The sequence below is a fragment of the Vidua chalybeata genome, chromosome 1 (assembly GCF_026979565.1).
Source record: "Vidua chalybeata isolate OUT-0048 chromosome 1, bVidCha1 merged haplotype, whole genome shotgun sequence".
NCBI lineage: Eukaryota > Metazoa > Chordata > Aves > Passeriformes > Viduidae > Vidua > Vidua chalybeata.
This window is the reverse complement of record NC_071530.1, coordinates 47392757-47417588: the sequence shown is the minus strand read 5'-3', so window position 1 is coordinate 47417588 and position 24832 is coordinate 47392757. Positions and strand designations below refer to the sequence as shown.

At 41.9% G+C, this 24832-nt stretch overlaps 1 protein-coding gene across 5 annotated transcripts in view; it reads left to right on the top strand.

Moving 5' to 3' along the window:
• The window catches only part of ELMO1 (engulfment and cell motility 1), a 302773-nt gene extending 290163 nt beyond the window's left edge, over positions 1 to 12610 (top strand). For all 5 annotated transcript variants that reach the window (XM_053942149.1, XM_053942139.1, XM_053942157.1 and 2 more), the window contains 3 exons: positions 1099 to 1181; positions 6678 to 6755; positions 11288 to 12610. In XM_053942149.1, coding sequence (XP_053798124.1) covers positions 1099 to 1181; positions 6678 to 6755; positions 11288 to 11488 — 362 coding nt within the window. In that variant the 3' untranslated portion in view covers positions 11489 to 12610. The remainder of the gene's footprint in view (positions 1 to 1098; positions 1182 to 6677; positions 6756 to 11287) is intronic.
• The last annotated feature ends 12222 nt before the right edge of the window (positions 12611 to 24832 follow it).

Genomic DNA, 24832 nt, shown 5'->3' with positions numbered 1-24832 from the left:
CTGAGACTAAAGGCAGAAGCTGAGTAGTGAAGAGTCAAATTATTTCCTTTCATTTCAGTTTTCCATGCAAAGCAAATACTTTAAGAATGTCTTTTACATCCTATGCCATCCGTTTAGTGCTGAGGTAATCTGTCATAAAATATATGCTGCTGTTGGGCCCAGTAGAAGAGTAAATGCATTTCTTCTCTTCACTATTTCCATTAGAGTTTCTAAAGAACTGGGCAGTAACAGGTTTTCATATTACTATCCTGTTCTATATATAAGATACTTTTCTGCAGCCACAAGGATAATGGATTATTTATAGATCGTAGAAACTGTCACTCAGGGACCATATTGTATTGTAGAGCATATAGATTCTCCATAATGTAATTACCTTTGGAAAATTGACTTCCGCTTGAAACTCAGAGAAATTTATCTTTATGCTTTGGTGACCTCACTCTGTGACTCTGAGTGTCAGCAGATTCCAATATTTTTCCTTACCTTTCTTTTCCCCCCAGTCATTTCTGATCACGTCACATTTTGAAGCAATTGGAATGGCTTGTTATAAGTCTTAGTATTCCTTATTCCTTCTAGTACCAGAAAGCAACTAAACTGCTGATGGGACTGAAATAGAAAACTATTTTTAAAAAAAATCCTACAGGCTTTTAAAAGAAGGAAAACAGCACTGAGTGAAGGGTCCAACTTGCCCAGCATCCTCTCTCCAGCAGAGACTTTACCTGGATGCCTAGGAAAGAGCAACAACAGAGCAGGCACATTACACTAACAAGGAGGAAAACAATATGGTTTTGAGATCCATGAGTACACATACTGTCCAGGCACAGGTATGCATTTATATGAAACACTCTTACCCAAGGTAGTCTAAATAGGCAAGAAAGAGCATTTTCAGACTTCTATCCAGATGTCTGAAATTTTGTCAAGATTCACTGGTTCCTGTGTTAGTTATTTTCTTCCAGTTTTCTTTCTTACAAAAGGCTGGACATGGAAAAGGACATGGCAATTTTAACACATTAGTCTTGCTTCTTTTTAGACTCTGTAACTTTTACATACCTTGCTTCTAACTAATTTTCTGGGGTTTGATTTTCTTTCTTTTTAATGCAGTGCCAGTGGCAGATATAAAAGCTGTTGTGACTGGGAAAGACTGCCCACATATGAAAGAGAAAGGAGCTCTTAAACAAAACAAGGTATGGTTCTCAAACTGTTATGAACACATACTGTGCAGAATACAAAGCTTGTCAAATTGACCTTCCCTGAAATAATACAGGTATTTTTCTTTCCAGCCTGCAATATTTCCATGTATGTATACCCTTTGTTTCCACCTCAGACCATTTGAGTAAAATTATTAGGCCAGCTTAGCAGCCTTCTTTACTCATATTTTATGGCAGATGTGCATTGAGATATGCCCAGGGCACAACTGTAATTGTCTTTAGTAGTGATGTTTTCTATCTCTACAGCAAAGCAGCAATGGCTGTCGGTGCCTACTCCTACCTATATTGTGTCTGATAAATAACTAGTTTGTTCCAGCTGTGTTCTCTGATGAACCCACATTTAGTGAACACATGCCAAAATTGCAATTAATGTCCAGCTGATGATACCTGCTGGTCCAGTCAGGTAGAAAAACCACTGCCAACAAAAGGCTGTAAGGTAAATCCTGGTCAATTAAGGAGGCATATAAGGATGTGCTTAGCAGTTCATTTGGGAAAAAATGTGTAGGAGACAATATTCAGCTTAAATTAAATTTATACTACCTTTCAGAGTTTCAGAGCAAGAACTGTAAGCTGACAGTAGTACTAAAATTGTGCAGTGCCAGAATCTTGCAGAGTTTCTGTTAGTAAGAATTGTCACCACATCAAGAAGAAATAGAGTTACTAGCAATGTCTGGCATCGTTAGTGGTGAATACCATATTCTATGAGGTATGTAAATAAATTTTCTATCAGGTTGTCTCTCTCACCTTACAAGAAGTAATGAGACTCTAATGGTGTTCAGTCTGACCTAGAAGAGCACTCTGAGAGGTCTGGGAGCCAGATCACAGGTTTCAAATCAGAATTTCTAATTACCTGAAACTGAGAAATTTTTGGGTCAGACCAGGAGATTTTTATGGACAAAATAGTGAATTTAAGAGTTTCTGCTTCAACACTTTAGATAAAATTGAAAAAGCCATTCTGAAAGGAGCCATAAAAATTGAGAAGGTCCTGTCAAAGCTACATCACACAACTAGTTGCACCTTCACAGCTTCAACTTCTCTTTCCTTAACTGTGCACAGATGGGCAAAGCAACCTGATTATTTTTTGCATTTGTTTTCTTATAGAGAAGTTGCTCTCCTTTCAACATAGGCTTTACATGATAGGAAAGGAAAAAGTCAAGTGAGGAAAAAATATATCCCAGAGTATTTTTCCTTGTTGATTTTCTGAATCAGGCCACAAACACACACACATGAGTACAATAGATTACGTATAACTCCTACCTCATGTTACAGCTGAACCATCAGCACATTTGGCTGGGACATTTATATGATGCATATAAAATATTTTTAGTTCTTCCTTGCCTTAGCACTCATATGTCCACACAAAAGGGAAAGATGGAAAGCAGTGGGTGGCAGTGATGGAAATGTGTCATCCTTATGGCGCAGTAATGTCTAGATAGTATTTAATGCTAAATAGAAATGCTGCAGATCAGTTTGTCCTCAGCTCTCAGCATTGCCCCATTTCCTTAGGTAAAATTGCTTTGGACTGGTATAAAATTTCTGGCTGAGAATGTGAAGATCTGGAATTCATAGGTAGCATGGCTGCATCCTTGGCTGGAGCCATTCTATCTGTGACCCAGACAATGGCAATTTTGATGGCTTTACTGTTTCTTATGTGGTGCAGGGGTTTTGGTTTGGTGGGTTTGGCTTTTTTTTTTATTTCCTCAATTCCTTATTTCTTCCCCTGAGAAGCACATCAGAATTTTTGAATTAATCTGTCACCCCAATCAAACTGTCAGGCACAATATTGCAACTATTTAACTGACATAGGAATAACATGTTGGATGCAGCATATCAAGTTATATATGGGTTAGGCAATTAAAATTTATAAAAAGGCAGACACAGAATGCAATTCAGCTGAGTTTGGTGTATAAAACCTTTCACTTTCTGAAATTTCACAATCAGTAATATATTTTTAAGAGATCTTTTCATTCTGAGCTTTCTTTGTACATATATAACGTCCACCTCAATTTTATTCATTGTCAGAAAAGAAAATTGAATGGCAGAATGCCATGCTATGAGCATAGCTGGAATTGGCAAAATGTCCATAACAAAGGCTTCAGCATCTCTTCATTTGCCAGCACATGGCCATTGTTCTTTCAGCAGGACAATTTAGAAAGAAATAAGGGTTAAACTGAATTGGAATTTGCATGCATATGAAGCTGAAAAGATGTGACAGGACCAGATCTGAATCCATTGTTGTTTGTCTTGCTTGTGTTTTTAAATTAGGCTTAATTTTTAAATCCTTATTTCTGTCTCCCAAGTAGTACCAATGATTTTCAAGGAAATGAAATACATCAGATTTTGCAGTATTCAAAATAAAGCATGACAAAAGAATTAGAAAAAGAAAATGGCCAGATATTTTGAAGTGTTCTCCTATCACCCTTTATCTGCTGATGTGGCAGGTTTCAGGCTTTGTGCCTTTTTAGTCAGCTAAAATGGTTCATCTCTGATGAATGGAGCTCCTCTCCCTCTCCCTCTCCCTCTCCCTCTCCCTCTCCCTCTCCCTCTCCCTCTCCCTCTCCTCTCCTCTCCTCTCCTCTCCCTCTCCTCTCCCTCTCCTCTCCTCTCCTCTCATTTCCCACTGCTGCCTATCTAGAGAGCTCTTTGGGGCAGATCTTCTGACTCTGGCAAGCAAGCTCAACATGGCCAGGCCTCAGTCTTCAGTAAAGACATGGGTGTTTTGAGGGTGTTGAAGACAGAGAAAGTAGAAAGTAGCATGGGATCACTTCGCCATAGGCACCCAAAATTCCTGTTCATGAAAAATAGCTTGCTTCTGGCCTGTGTTGGGGACCAGTGGAGACTGGGGGAGAGAGAACCTCGGGACATGGGAGAGCAACCTTCCCTTCATACCACCTAAGACAGCTTCCCCCACAGAGCTGAATCCAAGGAGTGGGAAGTATTGGCCTGCCATTGCCATTTCTTGTTCCGTTTTCAGCACAGCTCAGAAGAGAGGCGCACTGTGGGTCCCAGTGCTGTTACCTTTGAGAAGCATCTGGGGAAGGGCAGAGGTCTAACACGTGGAAGGAGCTAGGAGTGCCAAGGGAGTGAGTTTCAGCAGCTTGAGGTGCAGGAGGAGGAAAGCAAAACAAAGAAGGAAGGAACAGGTTGGAGGGAATGTGAGATAAAAAAGACCAGAAGGATAGAGAAACAAGTGGAAACAGCTTGAGTGAAAAATTACTGTGAGAAAGGTTAAGAAGTAGAACAGAGAAAAGAAGGGAAAACTACAGATGGCTGATAAAGACTGACCAGTTCTCATTTAAGAATTGCCAGCTCCTCCTTGTCAGTGATGGGACTGTATCAAAACCAGGTGGGGGTCCCTGACAAGTCAGCCAGCTCAACCACTGAGACTACTGTCAATGTGGAAGGCCAGTTGGCAACTCCAGCTCCTTTGGCTTCCATTTTCCTTGACAGTTTGCTGTGCATAAAGCAACAGAGATGCTGGCACCTGGAAGTTATCATTCCCAAGCCTTTAGAGTCCAGGGCAGCCAGCAAAGAAGCTGAGCTGTAGCCAGGGCTGCCAAAATAATATTTTTCCCCAGAAAGAGAAGCTAGGTGCCCTTACCATAGTCCTTTCTCATTCTCTGCCTGACTGGAAATGACTAAACCCTTGACATCCTGACACATGCCTCTTCCAAGCAGAGATTTTTTTTCCCCCTTTTTCTCTCTTTGAGGTGAAGAAGAAAGTATATTCATTGGAGCTTCCCAAAGGAAAAATTACAGGGGTCAGGCCTATGGGACTGTTGACCTTCATTAAATTCAGGAACATCACAGTATATAACAGCACAAGCCCTTTTTTCAGAGCTACAACCACAGTGGCATTACTTGGTGTATTCTGTCAGTAATTTATAACACTGTGGGAGGAGATAATGTCAGATTTATGTGGACAGAGGTAGATTTGTTTCTGTAATGAGGGACATCACTCTTAATAAGGTGTGGCTGAGAGACATGCCTACAACACAAAAGGGCCATGTGAGTCTGAGCCATTGGTTTGCTGAGCGCACCAGCACTGTTTGCACTTGCAGCCTCCTTGGAGATTTAACACAATGACGACTTAATACAGCTTTGTCTCCTGTAGCCTTGGCAATACATCAAGTCAAACCTAGTAACTAAACTCAAGGAAAACAAGAACATTCCCATGAGAAGCCTAATCTCTTATTATCCAAGATTATCCGTAAGAATTGCAAGTTTTATGGTTCAGACTCTGCACTTAATCATACAAGGTCAAAACCAAAAAAGCCCTTACAGAAATCCAAATATCTATGTCTGTCTCAGACCAGGAGCTCAGGGGTAGCAATCTAGAACAATGTTTATGCTGCAGTCCCCACAGTCAGTTCTTCCATTTTAAAACTTAGTGTTGCAAATTTAGGAAGCTGTTCTCCTTTCACCGCTGGCAGTGCAGGGACTGTTGTCAGCTGAGGGTCAGCAAAAGGTATCAGTGTGACAAGGCTGAGGAAGCCAAGAGGCAAAAAGAACAGGACATGTGATACAGATCATAGTTACAAGTCAGCACTCTGCTATGTAGCTGGGTCTTTTTTCCACAGTTAATATATCCATACCACCGAGATTGTGGTATAGATTGTGAGATCCTTATAATGGCACTCATAGTGATGCAGGCAGAAACCATAATGTGGCAGCTGATAAGACAACATCTTTGCATGCTCACTGCTGGCCACTGAAAGATCATTGTTTATTCAGATTGCCTGGGTTTCCTCAGGGAAATTCAAGTCCAGGTGACTTTTAGAGAAGGTCAGCACTTTATGAATTCTCCTTGGTATCTTTTACAATTCCAGCTTCAGTGCTGAGGGGACAAAAAGATGATTGCTATTTCCTTTCCCGAAATTCCTTTGGGTCTTTAGGTAACCAGCATAGTTTGGCTTGACTGAGGCTGGCGATTCTGGTTCAGATGGAAACAAAATTACAGAAATCTCCTGTGAGGGAATAATTTAATATATTTCCAGCAGTGAAAAGAACATAAGTATATACCAGAATATTCATTGTCTTGAAAAGATTTTTAACACAAGGAGTCGAACCTTGCAGAACTTTGTGAGTTTAATCTATACAAAGTGAAAAAAACTGTGAGTCTTCATGAAGAGTTTCTTGCAAGTGTACTGTTATTCATTATATTGATTTTAATCCTCACCATTGACTAGCTCAAATTTAAACTCAAATGGTAATGTAATTCATGACCCAGTGTGCCACAGTAAGCACTGAGGTGAGTGAGTTTGTTTTGACTGAAGCAACCATGGTGGTATTCTTGCTGTGCCTCTCTCTTGCAGTGGTCTGGTACTGCTGCAGCTTTGGCCAGACAGGAGACTACCATAAACTGTTTTTCAACTTATTTTGGGGAATAATGGCTAGGAAAGAAAGACAGACCTGGATGTACGGATGCCTCTCTCATGCAGCATTAATATGTGTTTCTTTGTATTGTTCCAGGAGGTGCTAGAGCTTGCTTTCTCTATATTGTATGACTCAAGCGGCCAGTTGAATTTCATTGCTCCAGACAAGCATGAGGTAAGTAATGTTCAGAGCACAGAAATTTATTTGAAGTTATCTTAGTTGCTTTAAGGCACCAGATGGCTTTGTAAGAACATAAGAATAGGCATCTTGGCCCAGGGTATTGGTCCATCTAAATCAGTGTTATGTCTCACAACAAATTGACAAATTCAAGGGATTAGTACAGGAACGAGACCTTCTGCAATTTTTTTGCATATCTGAGACACAGAAGAAACATGTTTTGTATTCCTACATCACAGAGCACATGAAGCTCCAAATTACAGACCAGTGTTTTTAAGTTCTCCCGAAATACGAGCCATAAGAAACAGAAATAAGAAAGCTTGGGCAGACCTTGAAGTTCTACAGACCTCGCTCACCATTTCCTGATTTCTTGTGGTCTGCTGTACTTCAGACACAAGAGAATTTTGCTGTGTGAACTTTCAACACTGAGAATTTGTACAGTCAAGCTTTCAAAGAATCACTGCCAGCCTCAGTTCATTTTGACAATGAACTCAGTTCACTGTCAAAATGAATTTTGACAACCACCCCCTAGTCAGGGGTGGTTATACCATAATTGGGTCTCAATTTCAGCCAAAGACTTGTGCTCTCTAGAATGGCATATCCCCTTTTTCTTATTTTCATACTGCTTAAGACCATTCATAACAAGTGATCGTAGAAGGCCTCCTGTATTCATTCCATCTCCACATGACAGTGTTTTGCAGCAGCTTTCAATTGTATAATGACAATGTAAATACCAATAGCAAGGATGACTGATAGCCCCTTCCCTGCTCCCTTTTCTTAGTAAAAGCCACAAAGAAATAGAATACATCATTGCCTTCTGGAATGTGATGGGATTAATTTACCTTAATTGTGTTGAATCATTGGATGTGTTTCTCTCAAAGAAATTTCAAGTAAAGGCTTAGCAGAATGCATTATATTAAAAAAAATACCTCTTGTTTCTAAAGCAAAAGAGTTGTGTTCCATTTTCACACTTAATTTTAGATATCACATTTGGTCTCAGTTCAGGACCCTGTGCTGAGATGATGAAGAAGATTGCTTTAAATTGAATTATACTGTAGTGTTAAAAAAGCGCGTGAAATTGCTGTACAAGTGAAGTGTATTAGCTATGCCACTTCAAAATTTGTTGCTCTGGACTAAAACCTTCAATTAAATGTTAACTTTAGGAGAGGAGATACAGTTATGCCCATTTGGGTCTTTCTGTGGATTAATATTTGAGTGTCATTTTCAAGAATGTTCATTCCAGAGAAGTATTTGCTGGTCAGTTTTCATGTAAGAGAAAAGACCAGTAGTATCCCAGGCAAAATGTGCCATTAGAGCTGTAGCTGTAAGCAACACATGGTTGTCATCATCCTCTGAACTGAACATAGGTTCGAGTATTTTTCTCCAGAAACTGAATTCTAGACAGTTTCAGCTCAGAAGCACAAATGGTCATGAAAACCAACAATTTTTTCAGCCACTGTATCTCAAATATAGCCTATAGCTACGGGTGGATTTTAATAGTTCAAATGTTGAAAAGCTGCTGTTGCATCCCACTGACAGGCAGTAGCAGTGAGATGCACTAACCCAATTGCTTATGATTGCGTTAACACACCTTTTATCTTCATATCTCTTTTTGGTATTGTGCAGCTTCTTTGAAACAAAACTAATATGTTCCAAAAAAATGGCCAGAGGCAACAGTCTCTGCTGCCACTTGACAGCTCTCAAATGAAAGTTTTTAAAAGGACATCTCACGTCCTCTGTATTTTTCCACGGCCTGCAGAAGAGTGACTTACGATTAAAGTGGAAAGTACAAGTGTTCAGAGGAAGTACCCACAAGGAAAGGGAAGTAGTATGTTGTGAAGCCTGTGACTCTTCGTCAAAGTAGTTGGGATGCTTGTTGATAGAAGTGATAGTTTAGCAGCATTGTCAGTTTGGAAGATCTGGTGGTGACATCTCAAGATTCTGAAAGCTTTGTGTGAAGCATCAGGAATGATGTTGGTACATGACAATTTCAGGTCAGACTTGCAGGGCTTTTTTTAAGTACTTGTGCAGCCCTCGTGATTGTAGAGTGAGGCTGAAATGTGGGAGTTGTATGTATCCTAAAAAGAAAAATTGAACGAGGCTCTTAGGATAATTCTGGCTACAAGGTATCCTGAAGGTGTCTCAAGTCCAACCTCCTGCTCAAAGCAGGTCAGTAATGAGCTCAGACCAGGTTGCTCAGGGCTGCATCCAGATGGATGAAACCTGTGCAAGCTTTCTAGTTCTTGTCTCCCAAAGTAATTCTTTGATAAAATCTCATTACTGAACCAGTATCATTGAGATTTGGACCTCATTCTAGCACACTTAAGTTTGTGAATTCCCTTAGCCATCTGTTGGAGCTTACTGCTAGCCAGAGGATTCAGTACTATGAGATCATTCCATTGTATTTGTTTTTCATTTAAATACTAATAACTGGTTTCAGCTACACAGCAAAAAAGGTGGATTAATCTTATCCATGATTTTTGACAGAGAAACTGATGAGGGAGGCCATAATTAGGTTTCATTGGAGTTTTATGAAAATGAATCTCATAAATTAATTTTTCAGTGGCTCTTAGTCTCTTTTGCATATTAAAAAGAAAAAAGCTTCTGAATGAATGCCTCTGTTTTTTCACCATCTCATTAGGATGTCTCTCTGCTCAACATGTGCAGGAGTTTAATTAGCTGCATTTGCCAATATGGAGATTAGAGAGGAAGCCCCTTTTCCAGGCCATTGCACTTATCAGAATTGTGGCCAGAATTTGGTTTCTGTGGGCCCTGAATGAGTTATATCTGGAAGAGGAGAGAACTGCAGTTCTGCTTTCTGGCTCTCTGGGATTCCTCCCCAGAGGAAGAGCTGGCCACACTCACTGCGCAGGTGATGGATGATTTGCATCAGGGGCTGCATCTGTTGAGAAGTTTCTCTGGTCTCCTGTAACGTGAGCAGAGACTTTTGTTTTTCTGTTCCTTTCTTCATAATGAATTCAGGGAAAGCTTTCCCAGAGAAAGATTTCAAGTAAATCATAAAAGATTATAGTCTGTTCAAATGTAATTATTTTTCGAGAATAGCTTCTTTCTTTTCCTGATACTCTGCATTCACTCAAAAAAAAAATGCATGCTTTAAAAGTCTTCAGTGGCATACTTTGACAGCCTAGAATAGGCAGGCTAAGTTGTTTATTTAGTACTTGTCAGCAGGGCAACCTGAACTCTAAAGTCTCTTCCATATAGCTGATCTCATATTAAAGCTGTGGCTTGGCTTGCCCACACCCTAGGTGAAAAAGCTCCCTCTGCTACTGTTTTGTTACTGACTTAAGTGGGTTGGATTTCACTTCGGATGCTGAAGTGTGCTAACCCATCCTATTTTTGAAACATGCCCTTTTTCTGCATGAAGAGGGGGGCTTCTCTCTCTTCCTTAAAAATAATCCTCATTTCTGCTGTGGGATGAAGTCAACCACGGCTATCTTTAAATTCAGCGGCATCATGTAGCAAATGGTCAGCTAAATTTAAAACCCTTTATTTTGGCATGAAATCCAGCAGAAGTATTTGTAAGATAAAAATGCAGTTACAGTTAATTTAATTTTTCTCCTGCAAACTAGGACACAAGTTCATGATTGAAACCTTTATTTTTAGATGACAGCATTTGAGTACTTCTGTTCATAGTTGAATAAATGGCTTGTAGTAATAAATTAAAGTGACTTATTCAATAGAAGTTGACTCTAGATCACCAATCTCCCTTGAATTTGTTGCTGATTTTAAATGGTTATTCAACCCACGTTTATCACAAGCTGTCAGCTGCTGGGAAAGATGGCATCTCCTGTAAGGAAAAAGCTAAGAGTAAGGAAAAGGCTTTAGAGGTCAGTTCAGTATTTGCAGCATTCAGTATTATAGCCAAGCAGCTTGGTAGTTAATTTTCATGAAGGACATAGCATAAACTGACTGTAGTTTTCACAATATATTATTTTGTGTAAAATAGTGGTAAAGTAGGCATAATTATGTGAGACTATCAATTGCAACAGCTTCATATATAGGACAGCAAACAATTATAAAAGCAGATAGTACAGGATTTTTACACTAAGAGTCAAGAAGGATTTCGGGGTGGGATTTAGTTCACCTAACTTAACTGTCTTGGAATTAAAAGTTTAGTTAGTGTAAGATAATCTTTAGGCTTTTTTAATAGATACTGGGGGAGTACAATGAGAGGAGTGAAGGAGATTTCTCCAGAGGTTCATTGTCCTAAGTTATTGTTTCCTTCTCCAATAATTGCAGAAGAACATTCACCAAGTAGTTTGGAGGAGGTGACAAATTGTCAAACAACTAAACACTGTCATTTTGTCCCATTTTATGGAATGTTTTTCCATTTTCTGAGCAGCTCAGTGAAAGCCTTCTTCAAGATCTGAGCTGATAAAATGCATCAACCTAATTTTAGGTCTCTTTGTAAGTCCCCATGGGAGCACTAACTGTAGAGGACCAGACCAAACAAGGAGTTTGTGTATGAAAAGTCTATTAATCAGATTTTTTATCCTTTTCCTGTGCAGTATTGTGTATGGACCGATGGTCTGAACGCCCTCCTTGGAAAGGATATGTTGAGTGACCTAACACGGAACGACCTAGACACGCTGCTCAGCATGGAGATAAAGCTACGCCTCCTTGACTTGGAAAATATACAAATCCCAGATGCTCCCCCACCTATCCCAAAGGAGCCCAGCAACTACGACTTTGTTTATGACTGTAACTGAGGCAGTCATTGAAACTTGCTCTGAAACTGGAAATACATTATAACTGGAGAGATATTAAAAAAAAAAAAAAAAAAAAAAAAAAAGAGTGTGAGGAAAAAAAGAAACCCACTTTTGCACCTTGGCTTTGGGGAGGGATGTAGAAACACTTGCATTCCTCCCTGTTCCCTGCATCCCTTCCTTCCCCATTCCCATCTTCCCCATTGCTCATCCAAATCCACATTGCTTTAATTAACTTGTAATTGCAGGCCATTGGCCTTGCTTAAGGCAAAGACTGCCACTAAGAAGCACCCTCCTGAGGACTTTTTTTACATTTTTAATACTGGAATAGACATTCTTAACTAAAGGACATTGTTATCAAACTGCATGCCTGTGAAACCCACTTGGCAGGGCAGAGGCTTTAACTGGAAGGAGGAGGGAGGTAGGGAGCAAAAGCAGCTACTGTAAGCAGAAGATTTCCCCAGACACTCACAAGAGTCTGCTCACCACTGAATCCAATGTGATGATGAAATTCGTTAACTGCTTCCCAGTGCTTGCACCATCCGTCACTGTCATTATTCTCTCCACCGTCATCTCAACTCTTGCCTCCAGCCTTCACCCAACGATCGGCTCCCAGAATGGAAAGTGCAGGTTTTTGCTGTACCATACGCTGCAATGCTGCAACAGCTTTTAACTTCTTTTCCTCCCAGCTCTTACAATAGCCCCACACTAGCATATCACTCGCACAAACCGTGTATGAAGCCACTAGTGTGTCCCATTCCTATAGCATTCCCTAAGCCTCAGTTGCCTCTGAAATTGGCTTGTTGCTATTTGAAGTGATTTTTATTTCCTTGGTCCAAAGTTCAACAGTAATTTTCAAAAATTAATTACAACTGCCAAACATCCAGGTTTACATCATTGTCATTGCTACAGTGTTAGAAATTTGCAAGGGATTTTTTTTGTACGGGTTCTAATTTTTTTATTTTATTTTGCCAAACAGATATATTTAATGAAAACCAGTTTCATTGTGAGTACTTTTGGGGAACAATATTTTTACTTAATTTTCATTTGGAACATTTGCCCTGAAGGGGAAAAAACACCGTTCCCTTCAACTTCACTGTTGAATAAAAATCTGAGTTGTGATGATTCTTGGGACTTTGTTTTTCTTCTGAAGTTGTCTTTTATTCCTTATGATTCCTAGAAATTCTGAACTGTTTAGTAAAAAGAGGAGTGGGAAGACTTTTCTTATCTGCATCTGATTTAACTTACTTGTTTGTTAGTGGTGACAAGGATGAAATGCATCCAGAGATCTCCATTGCCATGGTTACATGAGCCTTCCTGTGAGAAGGGCCCTTGTGAAATCCAAAATCCGAGCATACTGATGTGCTCACGGTCAGTTCAAGGCTGCTGCCTTTCCTGTGTTTTGCTGGGGCAGCTGTTTCCCTGTATTTCCATTTTTCCATTGAGAGTGTTTATGGCTGCAGCAAATTGGTATTAGGAAGGTTTGAGCTTTGCAAGATGGATTCCCTCTATCCTCATATTTTTTCTAGGTATTTCACTAAGCTCAATTGCAAAAGTCTGAGTCTGGAGGAACCTGCCAGCTCTTTCCCTCCTACTGCACATGCTGAAGACAGATGTTTCAGTGTAAGTTTCTTTCCTGCTGAGACCAAGCTGACAAAGATGGTAAAGGGGTTTTCTCAGAACTTGTGCTAGTGAGAAACCCAGAAGGTGGTTCCAGTTCTGACAATCATAGAAGTTCTCAACTGAGGTGACCTTTGCTCCATCCAGATGGCTCTGGGGAAAACATCCTGACTGGCCTCACACCAGTAGAGGAGAGAAATGATGTCCTGCAGGTGCAACAAAAAGGAAGATGATGAGAACATTGCATGAATGCAAGAATCAAAGTCTCAAGGAAGGTGCCTTCCTGAAGCTGTGCAGTATTTTATGAATGCCATAATGTAACAGAAGATATAAGTTAGTTTTGGTGGTAATGGATGATACAGTAAGTTAATAAGAGAGACTGCGTTAAACTCTGGAGGGAGAAGTTAAGGTGAAGTGTGAACTGAGAAGAGGTTCGGTCTTAATGAGAACAGAAATGTACAACATGAGTTGTATGAGTTTGAGATGGTTTATTCTCCAAAGCTTTGTCAGACTATAGCAAAGGTAGTCATGGTCAGGAAATAGTAGAAGCAAAGGCACTGCCTGCACAGGGGATTTTTAAGGGGTCCCAGGGGTGAGGGATGGAGGTAGGAACATGTTTCTTTACCAGATGCTGATGCTGCCTCTCAATTTTATGCAGATAAAACTTGGAGCAGAACGGAGAGCCCGAGTTGTTTTAATTTCCCTAACCCAGCTGGATTTGCTTTTTACTTACAGATTTATACTTGGTGCTTCAGATGGGTATTGCTCTGCTGGCAACAGAAACACCTTTCACTCCTAAGCTGTAAGAGCCAAACACACTGCCAGCTCAGCTGTACTCCTATGCTGTGGTCTCAGCAGGCAGACATCTGCATGACAATCAGAGAGGAGCAAACAAAACCCCTCCTCCAGGGGACAACTTGAGCAAGAGATAAAGGTTAAACTTGCCTACTCCACTAAGGTGAGTGCCCCTAATTCCAACCCAAGAGCCCAGGGGACTGGTGAGAGGACAGCTGGCAACCCAGCCCTCTGTTTTTACCAACAGCTTGTGCCCATCCACATGACACTGAGGCACATCAACACCACTCAGTGTGGGGCTCTTAAGTATGAATAGCTGGGAGCCCTCTCCTTTCACAGCAGGTGACATAGACCCTCTGTCCTGCCCTGGGACAGGGTAGGTGCAGCCTGACCTGGGGGATACCACAGCACTGCTGTGTGGCTCTACCTCACTACTTCCTGAAGCCCTACTTTGTAGGATCCCCATCTCCCCACATGGCCTGGCTCTTTGTAGGGGTTATGCACAGTGTGGGATGGTCACATAAGCAGGAATGCTAAATTTGTATCTGCCACCCTGCCATAAGAAAGAAGAGGCTCAAGAGATGCGTTGGTGTAATAGCCCTTCCAACTATTTTAGCAGCACTCCCACAGCAACCTGAAAGGGAGTGGTGCAAAAGAAGAATCCTGCCTTCGGTTTCTAGAGCTGTCATACAGGCTCACTTTTTCATTATGAAATTTAAAACAAAAAAAAGTTAAATGATGAAGAAATATCCCGCTGCTTCCCATTCTTTAAAAAAAAAGAAATTGAGGATGAAAATGGCAAATTCATTTGCTCATGCTGTTGTGTTCCGGAAAAGCTTTTAAATCTTCACATTCAAGGAGATGCAGCAGGAAAAAGAACTGCTATTGAAGTTTCTTGTATAATTTCAAAACATTAAGTGGGTAATTGCTTGTAAAAGCCATAAAGGAGAGAGAGAACAAAAAAAAAAAAAATCAGTCTAATTTTATCTCCTGTTTTGGAAGTGACTTTGCTTTTGAAAGTTAATATATTCTTTTACCAGAAAACTTGAATCAAGAAAAATACATATCTTCTTAAGTCAACTGCTTGCTCTACTTGTAAGGACAAGGAGAAGAGCAGTAACTCTAAGTAATCCTGTACAAGCTATGTGTCAGAGAAACAGGACTTTTATTACCATTTTTCAGAAGCTGTTCTTTTTTTCAGTGTGGACAACTATTTCATTAAACCTTACATGAAGAAATAACATCCTCACGCCAAGAGGCAGGTAGGTGCTGACTCACTCTTCAGTTGCAAAATGACAGTGCAAGATCCTAATTACTTCATTTGTGAAATCCTCTTGTGTCTTCATGCCCTACCCAGAATTGCATTTTTCTTGCCGAGGGTGCTTGTCATCAATGTCACATCAATGAGAATATGAAGGCTTGCATGGAAACCTGGTGAGATTGACTGCCCAGAACAAATCTCTCCTCTGGCAGACAGCTGAAATACAAGGGAGACCTGCATCCCCTCAGGCTGGGGATGTAGGCTACCATCTGCAATCCCACAGCCTCTGGCCAGCTCTCAAAAGAAAGAGGGATGAAAGAAGAAAAGAAACATGCTCCTTTCAGGAGAAGATGGAGAGAAGAGCATGGGCATGAAATGCCCCTGAATGCATATGTTCTTCAGTTGTTTGTCATTACATTGGGCCCAGTGATAAGGTGCCTCTGATGCATCCAGCTCTGTAGTGATTCAAGCTGCTAATCCTGAGCAATAACCAGCAAGGAAGATGCTGGGAGCAGGAGGACACTCTTTAACTGCCATATCCCCCCCTGCTCTCTGTTTTGTTGCTGCTTCACTGACAAGTAAATGGAATTAGCTTCACTGTCATGTGAAAGTCATTCATCTAAGGAGTACAATAAGATTAGTGTGAGATTTTACTCCCTTCTTGCTCCATTCTTCAGAGTTAAAGAAAATAATAAATCCAGCCTTTATTGACCTGGGTATGTCTTAGCTGTCTGGAATGCTAAGTGTATGACAGCCCTTCCCCTTAAAGCATCCCCAAGGAAGTAAAGGTAAAATCCCTGCAAACTCTGGAAGACATTCATAGGACAGAGTTTTTGTCACACTGCTGGCTGAGCTGTCATTGCTTTCCCAGCAGCTGGATAAATCAGGATGAGACTTGCTCAGTGCTCCTTCCCTCCCTAGATTATAATCATATTTGAATATTAAACAGCCACATGGCTTAAGCAAATTCCCTGATTAACAAAGCACTTACCTATGCAGCAAAATATGCTTGATTTCAGTTTGATAAACAGGCACCTAAATTTAGGTGAGTGCTCATGGACCGAGCTAGATCAGGGCCTGTGTAAGCAGGAAGGCAATTTTACCTGTTACTGACATTTTGCTACATGCTCAGAGGCTATGCAAATAATTATTTTTCTGTCTGTCATGTAATTGGAATGTGTACCTCTGGTCACTGCAAGGGACTAAGCAGGATGCTATCTGATTATTCCACATTACTCCAGCTGCTTCATGCATCTTTGGGACTTAAAACAGCAGTTAAAGAATTGAAACAGGAGCACTTTCTGGATGAAATCAGGCTGCAACTTGAGAGGACAGTGGCATTAAAAGCACAAGTTTTTTTAGGGCAAGACTAGGCATAAAATGGATATTGGGAGAGCCATGAATTTTGATAATGAGGTGATTTCAAAGTGCTGAGTCAGGGAGTGCTGTCCTGCAACAGCCTCCTGAGGCCAAGGTTAAGAAGTACAGGAGACCATTTCAAGCTCATTTAGTGACATATGTTTACTCTTTTATTTTCACTTCTTGCTGGGAGACCTTGAACATCAGTGAAGAGCAGAGCTGGTGATGCTTAGCTTGCAGGGACACACATAGGGCAAAGGAAACATCTCAAAAGCCATCCCTCTCCAAGTAGAAAAGTTGGTGTTGGAAGTAGAAGAGTTTTCTGAACTGATGTGTTTTTTTCAACAGAGTTTCTCAGTTTTACTGTAGGCACCTCAGTGGAGGTGCTATGTGGAGAACTGCAGCTGTTGTGGTTTTATACTCTCTTGGAAGAGCCAAACAAGCCTCTATGTTGGAAGGCTCTTGCAAACCCTCTCTCATCCTATTTGCCTCTTGTTTATAGATGTTTCCTATAAGATGTGACCTATGGGACAGCCACAAAGCTGAAGAACCCAGTGCTGTGTGCTCCAAGCAGCATGCTGACCTGTAGTTTCATCCCGGGGAGGGTATGGCCACAAGAGAGCAGTGCATGTAGATGAGGGGAGGGAAAAGAGATGCTTAGTAAAATTTTGCCAAGGGATGAAGCTAAGGGCAGGCTTTCTTTCCTGTGACATTTAAGAATCTGTCTTGAACGACTTTATTTCAGTTGTCATTGGAGGATTCTGCAGCCTGATTGAGTGCCACAGTTAAATTTTCCCATGATGAAACCTCATGAGTCTAATTTTAATCTCATCAGCAACATGGTGTTCAGCTTAAACTGATTATGTTTTGGGATTCCTCTTGGTTATCATGAGGGAGAGGGAGGCTGACTGTCTTTTGTTTAATAAGAGACAGTATTTTTTTTATGAGCTATGTCTGTATCTTCTTGGTTTCTCTTGAAATGCCTCAGGTTTAATATCCCCTTCCCACCCACCTTCCCCGAGGGAGAAATCCACCCTGGAGATCTTTGCTGTCCTACCAGCAGGCCATGCACATGTGGAAGGCTGAGCCTGTGGGACTTCATTCCCTGCCAATTGACAAGGGAGTTTGTATTGTCAGGGTAGTTTTGGAAGAAGTCGAGAGCAGCCATGTAGGAATCTGCCAGGCTTCAAAACAAGTTTTCTGTGCAACATCTTAAAATGAGGACAGTGGGGATGCGGGTGCAGTACATTGTGCAAAGCTGCTGACTGCTTGCATCTTTCCCAGAGGAAAACGGCTCATCCACAGGGTTTTTCCAGGGCATAGCTTCCCTCTTCCCCCGATCAAGCAACAGAAGCCTGGTGCATTTGAAAAGGCTTGGCGATGCGAGCAGAGAAACATGTGAAAGGTTTCTTTGCCAGGAGTATGACATTTAAAGAGCACCAGTAGAATTATTTCGGGTGTTTTTCACCCGCACAGGTCCCCCTGCACATGTTCCTTCACTCACAATACCCTCTGTCAATCTCTGACATTTCTCAAAGCCCTGGGTTCCGCCTTTCTGTCCCCAGTCCAGGGGGCATGCAGTGATACCTTACACGTGTCCACCCTTTTGTTTATGCCAAAGTGCAATTCAGCCCAGCTGGTTTTTACATAAACCTTCATCTGACACTCTTGGTTCTCTTCAATCCAGCATGTTCTGAGGTCCATTGAAAGCTGAGGTGTTAAAATGGGCTGGTGTACAGGTGGCTTCTCCAGCTTCTCTTAAGGTTGTTTTCAGCCAGGGTTTTTCCTTCAATGAGGAATTTTACCGAGTCCTCAACAGAACTCTTCATAAAACCACTTCTGAGCCTCCAGCTTCTCATCAAATCTAGCAGCTCGCAGGTGGATGCATGCACACAAACATGCACATGCACACAAAGGAGGCAAGTGCCTCAGTTCCCTTTCCCCCGAAACAAGCCTGAAATAAGCTCATTTACAGCTTGGCAGTGTTGGATGTTCCAGGAGGCAGCATCCAGGTGAGAGGGGATGGAGAATATCAGAGCTGATAGCAGCTGGCATGTTTGTGGGGCTGGATGAGATGGGATGTGAGGAGGGGAGGTTGGAGCAACAAGCCAGCTCCCCACCAAAAATATTGTATACCTGCATCCATGCTCAGGAAAAAGATGATGGGAGGACAGCAACCTTATTTTAGATTTTTAATGTTATTATTATTTTGAACCATGGCTATTATGCCTTGTGGAAGTGCCCTGTTTAGATAGGTGAGCTGCATCACTGTGTTTTCATCACCTTGAGTCCACTGGAAGAAGCAGCACAGTGCCAGTGTAGGCACTCCACCCAGCAGAAGGGCAAGGGGAGCACTGGGGTAATGCTAAGCTGGCCAGGAAAGTGGCAGTGGTTCTGTTGGAAAATGCCACTGAAGGAAGATTTAACACACACAAAAACTGTGTGAATTTAGCTGAATCACTGATTCAGTAAGGAAAACTGAGAAGCTCAAGTGACTGAAATTTCCTTCTCAGCTGACTTTTGGATTGTCCCAACTGGGTCATGGTTCTTCTGAAAAGAATTAGTGTTTCAGAGCCTTTTTTTATTTCTAAGATTTAAAGTGCTGTAAAAAGTTGGAATAAAAACAAAATGTCAATTTTTATATTTTCACTTTTTATTAGCAAGTTGTTTTTTTTTCCCCCCAGAGAAGAAGTCAAACTGCAGCATTCTCGATACCCTCCTTTGATCAGAAATTCTGACCTTCATGCAGCTCTAGAACCTCCATCATGAAACTTGCATGGCCTGAGGAAAACCATCCCTCCCGGCCTTGTAAATGATTTACTGCAGAAAGGGACACATAACAGCTCCATCAATTCATACAGAATGAATGGCAGTATTTTCACCTAAATACATTTCTAATATGAAAACAGCAGTCCAAGCCCCTGACTATTGTGGCATATACAGGACCAGCTGTAGCCATGAATCAAAGCTGTCTTTGTGTGGGAAAAAAAAAAAAAACAGGAAAGCAAGTAACAATTGCCTTCATTGGTTTGGTTCGATTTTAATCAAACTCAAGTCACTTTTAAATTTCCAGAATTGAGGAGGCTTCTCAGCAATGGGCTTCTAAAGACATGTTCTTGAATTAAGCTAATTAGTCAAGTGACTAGCACGTATTCCTTCAAATCACCCTGTCTGGAAGAAAAAAAAAAAAAAAAAAAAAAAAGAAAAAGTTGTGGATTTAATAAATTTGTTCATGCAGAACAAAAAAATTAAACACAGCCAGCAGCAGCACAATGGTCAGCCTGGACCTGGGCACAGATACCCTGCAGGCAGTCCTGTCTACCCCAGGATGGGCATCAATAGCCTGAATTGCAAGGCGAGCCCTTGGCAGCAGGGAATTGTCACCTGCAGTTTTCTAGCACTTCCCACTGTGTAGCTTCCTAGAGGTTTACACAATGACAGGCAAACCTGTCAAGCAGGCAGGAGGTGTAGCGGGAGCACTGCTTTCTTCTCACGATTTGATGAGTCTTGATAGACCCTTGGTGCCAAGTTTTGCAGGACTGAGCAGGGTGCTCCTACAGCACCTCTGCAGGGCCTTTCAAATCTGATTCCCCCAATCAGAGGCACTGGCAGGTATTTTGGCATGATGCCTTGCTGGTGGAGTGCTCCAGAGGAGGCAGTCTCCATGGCTTTGCACCCTCTGCACAGCATGCAAATTGCTCCTTGAGGGCTGAAAAAAGTGGCTTTGCCTTTTGGGAGCCATCTCCAGGCACTTGATGGCTCCCCAGTGGTGCTGCTGAGTGCAGCAGCTGTCTAGGAAAGTCATCTTGGGGGAGCAAGCAGTTCCTGATGCTGCCAGCATCCCTATGGTGTGTGAGTTCTTCACACCCCATGACAGGTCCAGGAGATTAAAGGTGGCTCCTTCACACCCCATCATTGATAGATGGGGCTGAAGCTGTGCTTTCCACACTGTGAAGAAAAGGAAGGCATGTCTCTAATTGCTTGGTTGGCCAAGCTCCTGATGGCAATTAGTACCTTAGTACTACTGACACCACCTTGTCTTACTAGCAGCAAATCAGGGCACCCAAAGTGCTATAGAAGCACAATTTTATGCTATGCATTGAAAAAGAAAAATATTATAGTATGGTGAGATGAGAACTTTTAGATGTTCCCCATTTATTAATGGATTCATAATTCTCTTGCTGACAGATTAGTGCATTAAAAAGGCATTTTGCAGCATCTTGAACAAGCTAGTGAAAGCCCATTTCCATTGGCCCCCTTTATAGTTTTCCAGGTTCTGAAGCCTACCACAGACTCCTTTGGGCAGCCATCCCTGTCTCCCGGGGTTGTTTGGTAATGTTCTGTGTCTTTTTCCAGCACACACTATCTCTTTTTGGGAGATAGGTATGCTTATCTTCAAGAAAGGAACTGCATTAGCAAGGTAGGAGAGGATTGGATTCTACCGTTGGAATGAAGATAATTAATATTCATCGCTGAAAGACAGAGGTGGATGTGAGGATGATAAAACTGGTGTGCAAGACTGGAGCAACTGGTGCTGAATAACTCATGAAGAGGATCATGGGATTTAGTAATGGCATTGGGAAATGTAATTTCTTGCATGAACCGTTCCCTGCAAACAGAGAATAAGGTCCCATCAATTCCCCCTGGTATGAGCACAAAGAATAGCTCCCAGCAGTCTGTCACACTTGGGACAAATGCAGGATTAATATATGTGGTTTGTGTTGGCCTGTGCCATGCCTTCCTCATTGTCCCCTGAACCTCCAGGGGATGGGAATGTCTTATTAATTAATTCTCTTAATTCAAGCACCTGTGACTGATTTATACTCAGTCTAGGGTCTGATTCTGCAGGGCAGGAGCTGACTTTGGTGAGGTGCACCACTTTCCAAATCCCCAGCAGAAGAAAATTACTGGATTTTATGTGAAACTTAAGCAGCGAGAGTATTTGGAAAACCTCTGCCGGCTTTTCCCCAGTGTAGCTAAGACATGGCATTTGTTACTCATTGGTGCTACAGACTCACAACTCAGCCAAAATTCACCTTCTAGGGATGTATGTATGCTTGGTTTCATCCATGGGTGACAGCATGATCTGGAAGAAGAGGGAAGAAAATGATGTCAGGAGGAGTAGGGGATTTTGCTGTTCAAGGAGGCAGGGGATGAATCATCCTTTTCACTGAGATGTGGTCTGTTGCCAAAGGCTTCAGCTGGTCCCCACCAGCTCTTTCGGTTTGGTGTGCTCTGTCCTCATCTCCACTGCAGTGGCCAGCCTGCTTCTAATGCAGGAAACAGTTTGTCCTGGGAACAGTCTTAGCAAGTGCATGCTTGCCCACTTCAAGGGCAGGCTGACATTGTGGTCTCATGCCTCTCTTTCAGACAGTACCACAGCACAAGGTTATACCTGGGAAGATGAGGGGCCAAGCAGTGGACACACAAATGGAGCCAGCAGCCAGGGTTTGATGGTCCCTGGACAGAGAGGTCAGTAAATGTGATGGATTGGCCATTCAATGGGTCACAACACCTTTCCCACTCGCAGCTGAATCACCAAAGAAATAAATGTACTCAAACAATCAGGTAATATTTTAAAATGAACATTTACAATAAGCCCTTGTCCTGTTGAGATATTTTTCTTTAGTCAAAGAGAAAAAGAATGTGCTTCCTTTTTTTTTTTTCCTTTCCCCATAAATGTGATAGAAGAAATGTCTTTCCAGATAGGAGTCTTTTCTGCCAGGATGTATCTGGTCTGTGTGCATGCATGCGTGCATGTGGAATTTTCCTTTGGGAAAAAAAAAATCAGACAGTAATTCTGCCTGTCTCACTGCCCATCTCTAAAAATGCTGAAATCAAATATTTATGTTATGGCAGGATTGCTCAGTGGTGTGTCCCAAGTGTTCCAAGCAGAAGTGAGCAGCTTTAAGGAATGGTGAAAGTCTTAGCTACCTGGGAAAATTAAGCATTTGGGTAAATATAGTATATGGCTTCTGTTGGAGGTTATTCTCTCTCAGAAATGCCTTATGAGAGAGCTACAATGCGAGGGGAAGTTCTAAACATGTGTGCTCCCAGATGGCTGGAGTGGAAAGGCAGAAAGCACCACTGAAAAGGCTGAAGACCCACCACTCATGCCCTGAAGGCTAAAATTGCCATCTGAGTGACCACACTATGCCAAGAAGAGCAAAGTACAGAGTTAAGGTGAGAATGGAAAGATTACATGACATGCTGATTTTATAAACAGTGTCAATTAGCAGGTAAAATTTTAGTAAAGTCTTGGATCATGGTATCCCAGCTATTCAGTATTTTAAAATTTGCCAGATCTTTTTGGGGGCATACAGCTAGAAATCATGCTGGCTTGTTCCTCCTGTAAGCAAATCCAAAATAGCACCTCAGACAGCCCATATTTGCCTGTGTCCTTCTTTATCTTGTGAGAGGAAGGGACTGATTAATTCTTACCTGCATATTGTAATCTCACATCAGATAAGCTTTTCTCACACCATCAGCCTGCTTTCCTATGGCCTGTTTGCTCGTCCTCTGCTCTGGGAGGGGGGGGGGCTGAAAACCACCTTGAGACAGCCTGAATGACAGCTCAACAGCAGTGTGCAGGAGACACCCACACAGCCCACATCTCTAGGGCAAAGGAATGCTCTGACGTTTTCTCCTGATGTTGTCCTGAGAGCTACAGCTAAGCATGGAGGAGCTGTAGTGGTACAAAGCATCTTCCCTCTTGCATCCTTGGTAGAATTGTTTGGCATCCTCTGAGGAAAACAGACCCACAGTGCTAAGGTGCCGGAGCCTTCCCCCAGATTGGGGTGACTCCGGGTGGTGGTAAAGTCTCTCCTCCAACCCATGCCTTCAAAGAAAGACTCAGTAGTCTTCAGTCGTCTGGTCTCAAGGCAGTTTATTGCATGTTATCTCAAGGCACACAGACTCCCTGACATTGTCCCTGACTCCTTCTCCCTCTGCGTCTCTCTCTGCGTCTCTCTTCGTCTTCTTCTCTGTCTCCGTCTCTGTCCCTGTCTCTGTCTCTCGAGGGGCTGGTGCCATCTTTTATATCACACATTACGTATTAGGTGTTTATAGTTTTTCCCCAATGCCTATTACCTATGTTGAACAGTGACTTTCTACTCTAAACCAATCTGTGAGTGCCAACACCACCAAGAACATGGGGAATAGGAAGAAAAAAGAAGGAGGACAGGGCACGCCCAAATCCCTCCCTCTTAGAACCTCTGACCCCCATGTACAAAACTCAGACCCCTCTGTACAAGGCCTAAAACCCCCCTGTACAGCACTCAAAAATCCTACCTTTCACTTTGTGACTACTTCTATTATAATATCTAAATTTTTGTGATTTCTTCCTGCAAGGTTGGTAAATTGTTCCATGGGTCAGACTCAAGACCACAGGGGTTCCTGGCCGCCTGCCAGGGTCTCAGAGGCTTCTGCCCTGGGCCCGGAACATCCAAGAGTGTCTGAGGGACACCTTGGGTTCCGACACTAAGGGAGCCCTTTAGTGAGGTGGATCCTCCTCAGGGATGCTGGAGAGTGCCAAGGATACCATCCCAGGGGTTGTGTACTGGCAAAGTTGGCATTTGGGAGCCCATGGACCAATTGGCACTCTTGGTGGAAGCAGGTTCAAGTCCCTTTTCTGAAAACACAAGCAGATGCCTGATAAATATGGGCAGAGAGTTTTAGTTAAAAGTTACAGCTTACCTTCATCTGCAGTGACTGTAGTTATTTTTGCTAATCATCAAAAGAAACTGGATGTGGGATTAAAGCAAAGGAATGATCTACACACATGAATTATGAATTTTGCATCATGAATTATTGCCTAAAATAGTGTGATGCGCTAAATACATCTAGGGCAAGTGTTCTTTAGATTTGAAGGACTGGAAAGGACACCAACTTCAGGGAAAATAAATAGTTTCTTTCTTTATCCTGAAAAAAAAAAAAAATGGGTAACTTTATCTATTTGGCATCTAATAGTTCCTAAACTCTTTATACAAATTTTGCCACAGTGATATTTTGGGTCTTGGCTGCTCATCTTGAAAGGCTTCCCTGGGATTTGATTTTCAGAAGGTTGGTGGTAAGCATTTGCCAAAACCTGTCTGTCATCTGGGAAATAGAGAACTAAAAACTAAGACAACAAAACCCAGATGGTTCCTTTTGGGCAGAAGCATGACTCTCTGTATCTTTTCTACCTCTTCTTACTTCCTCATTGCTAAATGCTAGAAACTTGCAATGTAGCATCATTAAAATTTCTTAACCAACTTTCATGGTTTCCACATCAGAGCTTTGGGGAATTTTCTGGAGGGCATTCAAGGAGTTTG